Source organism: Nuphar pumila, chromosome 3, assembly GCF_984573655.1.
Source record: "Nuphar pumila chromosome 3, dmNupPumi1.hap1.1, whole genome shotgun sequence".
In the NCBI taxonomy this organism is placed as follows: domain Eukaryota; kingdom Viridiplantae; phylum Streptophyta; class Magnoliopsida; order Nymphaeales; family Nymphaeaceae; genus Nuphar; species Nuphar pumila.
Window position 1 is genome coordinate 32720441 of NC_143251.1, and position 12609 is coordinate 32733049.

At 38.4% G+C, this 12609-nt stretch overlaps 1 protein-coding gene across 5 annotated transcripts; it reads right to left on the reverse strand.

Moving 5' to 3' along the window:
* Window positions 1-1161: 1161 nt before the first annotated feature.
* LOC149842515 (LYR family of Fe/S cluster biogenesis protein) lies at window positions 1162-11073 on the reverse strand. 5 transcript variants are annotated; one of them, XM_090001465.1, is made up of 5 exons: window positions 10950-11054; window positions 2701-2795; window positions 2366-2492; window positions 2034-2283; window positions 1162-1952 (listed from the first exon to the last, which is right to left on the reverse strand). In XM_090001465.1, exons 4-5 carry the CDS (start codon window positions 2269-2271, stop codon window positions 1813-1815), a joined length of 378 nt encoding a protein of 125 aa, XP_089857591.1. In that variant the 5' UTR covers window positions 2272-2283; window positions 2366-2492; window positions 2701-2795; window positions 10950-11054; the 3' UTR covers window positions 1162-1812. The 5 variants fall into 5 exon arrangements, with proteins under 5 accessions (XP_089857591.1, XP_089857590.1, XP_089857592.1 ...); XM_090001469.1 differs by lacking the exon at window positions 2701-2795 and having other exon boundaries at window positions 1163-1952; window positions 2034-2115; window positions 2245-2283; window positions 10950-11073; XM_090001464.1 differs by lacking the exon at window positions 2701-2795 and having other exon boundaries at window positions 10950-11073.
* Window positions 11074-12609: the final 1536 nt, after the last annotated feature.

Below are 12609 nucleotides of genomic sequence, written 5' to 3' on the forward strand. Positions count from 1 at the left end.
ATCCAATGCCATTCCCAACTCTGCATAGCTTTCCATTCCGGTGATCATTGCATTCACCATTAATTCTAGACAATCCAGTTTTGAAAACCGTATGTGTGTGGCCGGCAAAGCTTGGGCATGTGGGCTCCTATGGATGGAAATTTTGTTCCCCCACCGACTAGTATCTATACAGTCACAATCGAGCGACAAAAAATCTTGTGATATTTTTAAAATTTGGGAAAATTGGAAAAATGGGATTACAATCTATATATACACACATGAAAATATAAAAAAACTCCATAAAACGTGTTTTTATCATGTTGATCACAATAAAGATGTGATATATTGCATTCTTCTTGCATAATATCAGCCTTTGAACATATCGTGCTAAATTTGCATTCTTTTCAAAAAATTGGTGATATTTGTGATAATGGAAGCCAATCTTGGTCAACCCATTGTTTATGCTCGTGATGCAGTCTGTCTTTGCAGCCAAAGTCTTGGTTCTCACAGTAAAAAGCGCTTGCCTAAGGGTGGTGCTTAAATTCTAGTCAATGCAAATATTAGTTGATTGGCCAGAGATTGCAGAATTGGCAAGAACCCATAAACCTTTCCAGTTTAGGGTGACATTTCACACACCAGATGGGGTTGCAGATCCACCAAGTCTCACTAGATCTATTAATACTAGAACTAGAGCTTGGTGGGTGTAATTGAAAACCAGTTTGCACCAGATCAACTGCATGCAGTGGCGGTTTCAAAGACACCAGACCATGCTAGGCATGCTACATTCGAGGAAAATTATATGGAACAGCCTTAAGATGAGAGAGAATCAAGAATGCCTGCGTCAATGATTGATCTTTGCATTAACAGAAGGGCATCAAGTAGCTCTCAGTTATAACTCGATGTGTAGCACCTCGGTCCTTCCAGCATAAGTTGTTTAACTTGGTGTCACTGCACACTGTTTTGAGAGAGAGAGAGAGACAGTCCATTAAACATTTGTCTGCAATGCGTATAATAGAGCAATTATCATTTCATGGATCAAAATGTAAGAGTTGTCTCCAATGCACAATAATAGTGCACAATTATCATTTATGAATGAAAATGTCAAGTCTGTCGCTTGAGCAGACTCTACATCTTTAATACCCAAATCAAGATCAGTACAGGTAAGAGTCTTAACAGTCTGTATTAAAGAGAAAATGAAGGAAAGAGGGAAGAAACAAACTGGTTCATTTTCATTGGAAACTGGAAGATAAGCTACTATATTTAGACTATAAAAACAAGAATAGATTGATAAGTTGCCCTCTGTAGGAGAAATAAACAAAACTGGTGATACAGGATCCTAGTTAATGCCATCAGTGCCAACTGTAGCCAACAGCATACTGATACCATCACTTCTACCAAGAATTATGTCATCTGCACTCAATCCACTGGAAAATTCACCATGACAGTTTTTGTTCATCATCCAACATAGGAAATGTGTTAGCACAATATGGCCGGTTCTTGATGGTTAATGTCTTACAAAGTAGTGAAAATTTCAGAGATATATTCTCTGTGGCTAAAGTGATCATATAGATTTAAATATTCCAATATATTTGTAACATAATAAATGGCATATCCATATTTGACTTAGATAGAGATGCCATGTATTAACAAACATACAAGTTCAGCCATTCTTTTCAAGCTCAGTCAATTTCTATGCATAATACACAATCACTAATTTGTTAACCAAAGAATAGTTCTGAACACCACTTCAATACCAGCTATCGGTCTATCAACTAGCGCACCTTAAAATCAAGATGTGTGAAAGGCTGATTCCATTGGAATGAATCCCTACTGCTAATGTCCCTGCATATCAAGCATCTCATCTAAATCTTTTAATCTCTGTATTCCTTCACTAATCAAGAAGCGAATTCTCTGCTTGTCATCACAATTCCTGTTCTTTTCCATCTCTTGCCTCATAGTTTGCCTCAGCTCAGCTGTAGATTTTCTTTAGAGTTACACAACCAATCACAAATTAAATTTTTCCACATTTTCTCAGAAGAAACTAATAAATTCACCTCTAGCATGACTAGGGGCCCGCCGAGCAGTCCTCAGTGCATTCCTGTAGAGCTTCAGTACACGAGCACGCATAATAAAATCCTGTAATTGTGAAATAATCATAACTGGTCCACTTTTGAAGTCCATTTCATGATTTATCCAGGTACTATAATAAATTCCCATGATTAACAACTTGTATATGCATAAAAACATGCAAGCCTGTGCCCTGACCTGAAGAGACAGTGCCTTAATCCCCATAATGTAACTTTCCTGGCAAAACAACAGATGGTCAAACATTGAAAAAATCCAGTTGAATAAACACAAAGAGAATATTTCTTAAAGGGGAAATCACCTAGAGATGCTGAGCTTATGGCACAAGCAGCCAAGTTTCTGGTTTACCATATACAACGTAGTTTGGCCACCAAGTAGCTAAGCATGATGCAAAGACTATAAGAAGCACTTTGTAATCCTTTTACCATCTGGCAGAGGAAAAGTGGCAATTAATCGATATAGCTTTCTGTTGCCGCAATCCATGTTCTACCATCATCAATATGGATGAGCTTGGACAGGAAATAAGAGAATCAGAGAAATGGAGATTTGAGCTTGTTATACCATATTATTTGTCATACCATATTAACAAATGTTGTGAAAGACTGCCTGATTGTTCGGACATGATATTAGTTATACCTGGCGGCTGGCACCCTGGTCCTTTCACATCTGAGGTGATCCATTGGCTGTGAACAATTATCTTTGCGATTTTCTTTCACTTAAGCATGTATTATCTACATGATGAAAAGTATCATGAACGACCAGAGAGTGGAGAACATAGGATGAACAAGGCGAAGAAGAAAACAAAGATGAAAAAGAACATCAAGAGAAAAAAGATGAGATAGCCAAGCAAAGAGGTCATTCAGATCTACTCCATTATTAAGCATTTATTGCAAGGAATAAAAAGATAAGATGTACTAGTACTCAGCTAAAAGATCATTCTGCTCCATTTGTTATGCATTCATTACATAATAACCCCAAAATGATAAACTGGAGACAAAGAAGAAAAGAAAGCAGGCAGTCAATGGCAATATGGACCATGATGATCATCTTTCATAATTGTGCAGAAATACCCAAACTTTGGTGATCAAACCAGCATTGATCTTGGGAATGCATGCATTCGATCTTAAATACTTAACTTGATAGGATCTGATTCCCAGAGGAGTCCGTCGTACCAGATGCGGGCACGCGGAGCGGGCAAAGCTTGAAAGCTAGGCCCACGCAGAGGGTGGCAGAGTCGTGTCTAGGGAGAGGACATAACAACGAAAAAGAGGGTAGGCTGGACATGTACAGGGCAGGGACACAACAAGGGAGAAAGTACTTGTTGGGAGAGAGGGATGTGTCTCTCCCAATTATCAAGACCAGATTCCCAGAGGAGCCGGTCCCGTAGGTTCGACGCACAGAGCGATCTAGGTGTGGAAATCGAGGCAGAAGCGAGGGACAGCTGAAAGGGAGAAATATGTTCCCAACTAGCTGGCAATGAGCAGGGATGGATGAACGGGTGAGGGAGCAGAATCTTTCCCTCAAGGAGCAATCACACACACGAACCGTGAATTAAATTTAGAGGTATAACTCAATAAATTTCATTAAAGAATAGAGGAGCTATACATGCCTCTTTATAGACAAAAAGAAAATCAAGATAGACTACACATCCACAGTCCCTCCCTGGATAGGATTCTAGGGGAGACATCCCCACTCTCTGGAGGAGTCTGGTGGTGAGTGGAAGTCCTGGAGGAAGTGGGAAACTCGTAGAGGGCATCCCACCAGAGCCCAAGCCTGTGTAGGATTCCGGGCTGGGAGGGTTTCCCTAGGATGGATTCATGAGGCTGGGTGGCTCATCCATATCAGATCTTACCTGAGACAAATCTTCTAGGTCGAACTTGGAGCAGGAAAGGGTCTGTAACAATCCACCCCTCACAAACACGCCTTATTCTTAAGGTGGGAACTCCGATACTGGGCTGCCAGCCTGTCTTCATCTTCCCGTCCTTCAGGATCAAATATCAACATTGACCCTTCCATTGGGTTGTAGCGGCAGCTTCTTTCCTTACATAGTCTGATAACTTTTAAGTTGAGGTGGAGGGTAGTGATCTTCTTATGATAGCTTTGTTCCTCACCATTACTATTTTCACTATCACTATTTACAAGATACAGATGCATGGTTTTACATACATATGCCAGACACCAAACCTCATCACAATGGTAGCACAACCCCGTCCTACGTCGCTCAACCATGGCATCATGAGACTTTTTTTAGCATTCAATTTTACATATGCGGAATCAAAAGGGGGTTTAAAAACAGGTTTGGATCCACTCAAATCAACTGTTTCACTTGATCCGTATATGAAGGGAAGATGGATTTGGTTGTTCTGAGATCCATATTTGAATCCTACTCGAATGCTTTTGGATCCCTGCTTCTGCAACTTCTCTTCCGTCAATCGTGCTTGTTAATCGCACTCGAGGATGCTAATGGGATACTGGTCTGTGCCTCGATCTGGAGCTCGGAACAAAGGCCCGCGGTGAGAGTCCCAATGAGAACTTCTTGAGACCAATCGACCACCAAATTTCTAAGCCCTTCGAATTCAACCTGGTACTCCACTATGTTGTCAATTTGCCTCAGTTCGGACAATGTTTGGCACACATGTGGATTTGCATAATTCCCTTGTTGCAGAGGCATCTCCTCGATGATTTGGGGTGTCAACATGATTATGCATGCTTCTTCAAAGAATGATGCAAGATTTGCATCATGGAGAACTAGATACATTTTCTAACAATCTTCACATGGTCCTGCGAAGAACGATGGAAGATCGGCAAAATAGCGGATTTGCGTTGCCACTTCGCCGTGTCTATATTGTACCTTTCATGCTCCTCCTTGCACCTTTCATGCTCATCCTTGAAGCATTAGTGACACTCCTTTATGTGATCAATGAGTTGCCATATTTCATTGTCTATGCTCGGAGGTCTAGTTTTGAGTATTTTGTGTTTTGCACATAATGCAGGCCAAATTTGAGGATGTGGCTCACGTGGTTGACTAGGAAATTTAATTTTAAATCCAATGCAACAAACTGTGCTGAAAATTTTCTCATGGATTGATGAGAATCACAATTCTTCTGTAGTGGACTGGGTATCACACTACAGTATTGCGCGAGGTTCGAATGGTGTAGAGGGCTAGGCTAGGGTTTAAGGGTAGCTATGGATTTAGTCTTTTGGTCAGAGGTCTCAGTTATGTAAAACAGATTTTTTTGTGATTTTCAAGGTTTTTAAGGAGTCGGAAATAATTTATTTTTGGGATGGGACAGGACGTTACAGGTTCTGTCTGGTTTTTGGGCTCTGACAGGTTCCAAAGATCATACCAAACCTCAATAATCCAGATGAATTTTTGAGATCTGTAAAATGGGTTTGAAAGATAAAAAAATGTACGCTCCTAGGGTAAAATTTTCAGGATTTATGGATCTTGGATCATGCCTAGGAAATTTTTTGAAGTTTAAAAACGCTAGGTCGTCAAGATCTAAACATTGGATCTGACAAGTTTCAGTAAAACAACGATATCTACAAATCGGAATTTGATTTTTTTGATCTGTAAATTGGGTTAGGTTTAAGACAATTAGGGCTAACTAGGGTAATTTTTCATGGATGTTTAGGACTTTCAAAATGCAGGGATGAATTATTGATCCTTCTTAAGAACATGCATAAATTCAGCTTGACTTCTGAAAGTCGGATCGGGGTCACTAAATGTCAGATTATAACGATTCAAAATTTAATCTAAAAGTTTGGGAATCGAAGAACCTGTACAGGTACCAAAATGTGGCATATAAACTAAGAAGGTTGTACAAATGTTGAAATCATTGCACAAAAACCGAGAAAGGCATGGGTCCTTGCTGGCTTAGTGCAGTCTGGTTGGTCAGCATGGCTTCCCGAGAATGTTTGCTCTGATACCAAATGATAGGATTTGATTCCTAGGAGGGTCGGTCCTACCAGATTTGGGCACGTGGAGCGGGCAAGGCACGGAAGCTAGGCACGCGCAGGGGAAACCGATACACGACAATGAAAAAGAGGGCAGGCTCGACGTGTCCAGGGCGGGGACACGACAAGGGAGAAAGTACCTATTGGAAGAGAGAGATATGTCTCTCCCAATTGTCAGGACCCGATTCTTAGAGAAATCGGTCCTGCGGGTTCGGTGCACGAAGCGAGCTGGACACAAAAATTGAGGCAGAAGCGAGGGCATAGCTGGAAGGGAGAAATATGTCCCCAACTGGTCAATGATGAGTGAGGATGGATGAACGGGTGAGGGAGCAAAATCTTTCCCTCAAAGAGAGATCACATACACGAACCATGAACGAAATTTAGAGGTATAACTCAATAAATTTTATTAAAGAATAAATGAGTTATACATGCCTATTTATAGAACAAAAAGGAAATCAAGATAAACTAAACATCCACAGTATCTCCCTTGATGGGATTTCAGGGAGTCTGGCGATGAGTGAGAGTCTTGGAGGAAGTGGGAATCTCCCTCCTGGGAGGCGTCCCACCAGAGTCCCAGCCTGGGTAGGATTCCAGGCTGGGAGAGTTTCCCTGGGATGGATACTGGGATTGGGTGGCTCCTCCAAATCGGATCCTGGCTGGGGCAGATCTAGGGCTGGGGTGGATCCTTTGGGTCAGACCTGGAGCAGGAAAGGGTCTGTAACATAACCACTTGGTCTTTTCTTTATAAAATGGGAATCAATGTTACTATGTTTGGAATTTTCATGACAGATTGAACCAAAAGCAACATGGTTGCCACATTATTGGCTCCATATAAGTTTATGGAATGTTTATTAACTGGGGAAAAAGTAGACTTTAATCAATACCCTTCACATACACTTTGGCCCATGGCCTGATTTTCTGCTTTGGTGCTTGACCTAGAGAGCATTTTCTTATTCCTCGGAGATACAAGAATTCTCTGACATACTCACAAGAATCCATGGTAGACCACCTATCTTCATAAGATTTTTGTCTTTATATTGTAAAGAGAGTGATTGTATTATAGGATTCAAGCATTCTCTATGTTCACTAGAAGTCTAGAACCCATGGTAGACAACCTATCTTCATAAGATCCATGTCTCTATATTGTAAGGAGAGTGATTGTATTCTAGGATATTTCTAACTAGATTAGCCTCTAAATGCTTCATTATTTTTATAGATTTTGTTTGAGAGACAAGGGATATACATGCACTGACTTACTTGATGCACTCATTGCATATGAAATATCAAATCTCAAAAACTGTCAAAGTAGATGAACTTCCCAAATAATTTTTTGTACATGCATGTATCCTTATAAAGCATCACTTTTCTCTCTTCCAAGAATGTGGTCTTTTTTTTGTATGAGTAACCATGGTTTTACACCGAGCATTTCCTGTTTATAAATATCAGTTACATACTTCCATAGAGAGATCAGAATTACTTCTCTTGGTCGAGCAACTTGAGGTCAAGTACACACATCGTGAGACTAGAACTACTTCTGTTGATCGAGCAACTGGAGGTCAAGTACACACATCGTGAGACTAGAACTACTTCTGTTGATCGAGCAACTGGAGGTTGATTATATACTTCTGTTGCCAAACATAATTACTTCTCTTTCTTGACAACTGCAATGCCAAGAAATACTGAATACCTAGATATTTTATAGCCAATATATGGATCAAGAAACATTTTGTTTCTGCATGTCATATTGATTGTCTCTTACAATAATCCTGTCATTGACATAGAAAATAAGATCATACAATCTTCTTTCCTCATTTTATAAACATATGAACAAAGGCATTTCTTTTGCAGATTTACTGAAACTTTTTAACCATGGTTTAGGGAGCTGGTTAAGACCATTGTTTGCCTTTTCCAACTCACACACTTTTCCAGACTTTCCCCACAGCTCCCTAACTTTAAGCTAGTAGGGGTTGATGTTGGTGAAAGTACCATGAGTTACACACAACTAAGGACAAGAAGGCCTTGATAGAATTTGACTCAGTAAAATGTGCAAAACTTTCTTCATAGTTTAATTCATTTCATTAATCTGGGTACAACTGTTGGGAATCAATCTTGCTTCATTTCTTTAAAACATCTCACTGAACCTATATTAAGAGTATAAAACCATTTTTACATCCAACAACATCCTTCCCTTCAAGAAGCATATTCATTTTTCAAGTTTTAATCTCATGACAGAGAAGGAGATTAGGCCAATATCTAGTGGTTTAAACTTAGAGAGATAAGGTCTATATTTAGAGGTTTAAAACTTAAATTAGTGATATTAGAAGTACCAAGAAAAAATGGTATTGAGAATGGACACAAGTCCAAGTCATGAGAGTGCATGCTTGGTGCTAAGCTGAGCCAGGTCTTTCCAACACTACCCATCCACAACACATTGGTTGTATGCACCAATTCTAAGAGCCATGCCAACAACAGAGTAGGATGCCTTGATTCGTTATAGAGTTGTAACACCAGTAGGAAGGGAAGCAGTGTAGTTCCTTTGCTGATGGATCCCCCATTTCACATAGACTACTGTCAACAAAAAATGGTCTGCCGCACTGACATTGGAACATAAAAAAGGCTGTAAAAGTCACTTCTTTATCTCTGTTATTCCACATGTAATACCATTGGATCGTCCATTTGCAGACAGGAATGTATTTCAAAGAAAAGATTGAGACGATATATCAAAAAATAACAAAGGAATCATTCCAAATTGAAGACAAACAGTTACACCAAATTAAAGATAAACACAATGCACAGTTTATGAACTTTTGTCATCCAAAAACCTATTAGTTTCCAGATATTTTTTCACCATCCTGTTTGTTGCCTTCATGGCATTTAGCATTTATTTTAAGCACTTGTGAACTTTACCCCTCCCCTTATATGGTTTTTCGTATCCCCAAATTTAAGATTTCTCGGTTATACAATAATTCAACCTAGTCCTTTGAAAAAAACAGAAAACTCTATGGGAGGCCATAGAAGTGTATTTCTTGCCTATTTGTATTTGAAGGAGCTTGATCTTAGAGTTAAAAAGATGAAACAGGAGAGACTTTTAGATCTCTCTTGGATAATCCTCTGATAGAATTTCAAGCAAGAGTTTGCACAGTATGCCTATTAAGTTATCCGTACTTTTTATTAAACTTGTCATCATCTCCAAACCCTAATATCCTTTCCTCCCTTTTTCAAGGTTTTGAAAACCTGCAAGCTTCAGTTATCTAATAATTATGATATTGATGTTATGAGAAGCAGTTCACTCTGTTGTGACATGGCATAACTTGAACGGTAAGAATGAGGGCCAAAGAAATGGAAGAAATTTATCCAAGAAAAGAAACTCCAAAAGAGAAAATGAACATATATGGTCATGAAAGTACATGGATGAAAAGAAGAAGAGGTTGCAAGGGAAGATGTCGAGGAGCGAACATAATAGATAGGAGGAGAATACATCATTTTGCTATCACTTTTGTCATTAAAACTGCAAGTGATACTTCACTAGAAAAAAAGAAGCCAAAGAAAGATTACACGTGGATGAGACCATCTCATGAGATATTCTTTTTTTTTTCAGTCCTGGATGCAAAACATTCTATGCTAATTTGATCATATTCTAATGACTAATTTGATCATATTCTATGATTTAAGCATTTGATTGTCAAAGAGTTCATACTTTACAAATTGCTGCTTTAGCTTGCCATCATTTACTTCACTCATTTGACAAACTTCTTGCGGTTTTTGCTTTTTATGTCAATGGTAAATAGTTAACTATTTGATACGTTTTTCACTGTCAGTTTTTCCATAATTTTGTTTTCTATTTATTTCCTTATCAGTGAACAATTCCACTTTTTACTCATTTTCTCAATATTTTTTTTTAACTTTGGTTTGCCAGTTTACAATTTTATGTTTGGTTTTATGAATTGCTATAGCACAATTTCTATATTTCCTCTGACCATGATAGATCCATTATAAAGAATTTACAAGAACGGCGCAGAGAACATATAAATAAGCACATAATGACTTCGAAAAAACATAAAAAATTATCAATGATGCGCATGACATTGCCAGAATCACGTATAAACTGAATGTTATCAGAAAAGTAATGCGAAAATGTTCCTCCATACAACTCACAATCTCATCCCACATTTTATCAGTAGATCGCCAACCTCCCGAGCTATGCAATCTCATGACTCAAGATAGTAAAACATCGAAATGTGAAACTTGTGACAAGATCCACTGCCTAATTTTTGGTTACTAATAGCATAGGTCAAAGATGCATATGTAAGTGATGATCATCAATATGAAACAACCACGTATCAAATTAGGACTTTCTGACCTAAGGCGTGCAAACAGACCATTTAATCTACAAAGTATGGACTCAGAAGACTTGGATGCTAAATGTTTCAAGCTGGTTTTGGCCTGTATAGTGGTCATTCCTTGACACTGTAGCACATCTGCACCACCACCACCCCCACACACACACACAAACGATACATGGTTGGTGCGGAGCTGATACAAAATCAACACAAGATGGTACCCCTTCTTTCCCATCTTTCATCAAATCACTGCCACCCATAACATACACCAATTCTAGGAGACATGCCGACCCCAGATGAGATGAGTTGGGCCTGATTCGTTATAGAGTTTATTTCCCTTCTCCGTTTTGCTTACTTTAATGAACAGCCGTCAAAAGGGAAAGAGTATGTTTACTTGTGTTGGTGGATTCACATTGCTTTAGCAGTTGGTATTTGCTGGCTGAATCAAATCGCCAACAAATTAAGAAGTTCCTTTTCCCTTTGGCAGTTTGGCATCTTTGGTAGTTGAGTTTGGACGGAATCAAGAGCTCAACAGAACTAAAAGATCCTTTCCAATGGTGGTTCCAGAGAGAGAGAGAGAGAGAGTACCCAAAGACTTCCGTCTTCATCCGACCGTTCCACCGTTGGTTCTTTGCGGTCGTCTTCGCCGGAAAGTGGAGACCTTGGCCGTTGTGGAAGGAGACTAAGACGAGCGGGTTTGAGCATAAATGGGCTTGGTCTGACTCGCACTCACCCACCCAAATTACCTAAATGTGAGGCTTGTCTGCAGTCGTAAATTTACTATCGGAAATTTACGTATGGGAGTCTAACTTATGGCAAATTACGTTTAACCGCCTAGGTATTTGGAACTTTAAGATAGGCGCCTAACATTTGGAGAAATGGCTCAGATACCCGCCGCTTCTGTCAACCTCCATGCAGTTAACCTTAGTTAAATCTTAACCCTTTCTAGTTTAATTACAAAAAACATACACCGTGTACTTAATACAACACATCTAAGTTTCATTTTTCATGAAAATTGTAGATACTAAAATGGGTTGAAATCCTAAGGTTAAAGATAGTCTTCACATAATTATATTTTTTTAATTAGGTCTTACACATGTTCTTCGACCAATAATAAAAATCATTATTTTAAGTCAAAACATTAAAAACCATTATCTAATACTGGGCTGATAAGGGCATCACCACTCTTCAAAGCCATTTTTCTTGGTATACTAATAAGTTTAACTAAGTCAAATCACATAATTCATATTCAAAAATGATGAAAAGTTCCTTCCAATCTAGCTAGGAACAATAACCTCTTTATTGAATTCTTGAAGTACACATTAGACACGGCGTTCGCAGTCCTTGACTGCCATCAAAGGATTCCCATCATTTCATACAGCAACCAAAGAAGAAAAAGATAATTATACTGTTTATGAAGAGTGTCTTTTATAAGAACTCATGCAATATTCAATTTGGGTATCACTCACCCTTACGTAATAGCGTAGAAAATGGTATCACATGTTTGGAAAATCAAGTTCTAAACAACATTACGTATCATACTCAAACAATTCACAGTTTTTTATTCAAAAACAAGTCAAAAGGGCTACGAATGATTCAACCATAATCATTACACAACCCATGTTATCTTTATATAACTCACATGACAAAAATATACCACCTTACATTCACTTTTGAGCACATTAAATAAAACATAGAATTTTGTTCATGGCTAAACCCGGCCCATAACATAACACATAACCAATCAGAATCCAACACGGATATAAAAAGCAGGCACAATTTTATTTTCAAATTCCCATGCATATAAGAACCCACACATACGATTTAGGATCCCAAATTCATGTGAATCCAATTCTGACATAACCCATTAAATAAATCTAGATCTTGCTAACTAAAATTAAGATTTTTACGTACTTGAATAAAAACTCAGACTTATTAAACAAAAGTCCAAATTTACATATTTAGATGAAAACCCAGCTTTTTACTAAACAAAAATCCAGATTTACCTGCATAAATAAAAACTATGATTTATTAAACATAATCAGAAAGTCATATTCTTAGACCTAACCAGGAAATCAGATTGAAGGTCAGGTTTGTAGACTTAATAAGGAAAACTGATTAAAAGTCATATTTGTAGCATGGCTCGAAAACAGGTCAATCTGCAAAATATGCATCTATTGCAATTTTAGAATTCATAATAGAGAATCTTAGAAGGGTTTTTAGTTCTAACTCAAAACAAGAAAGTTAC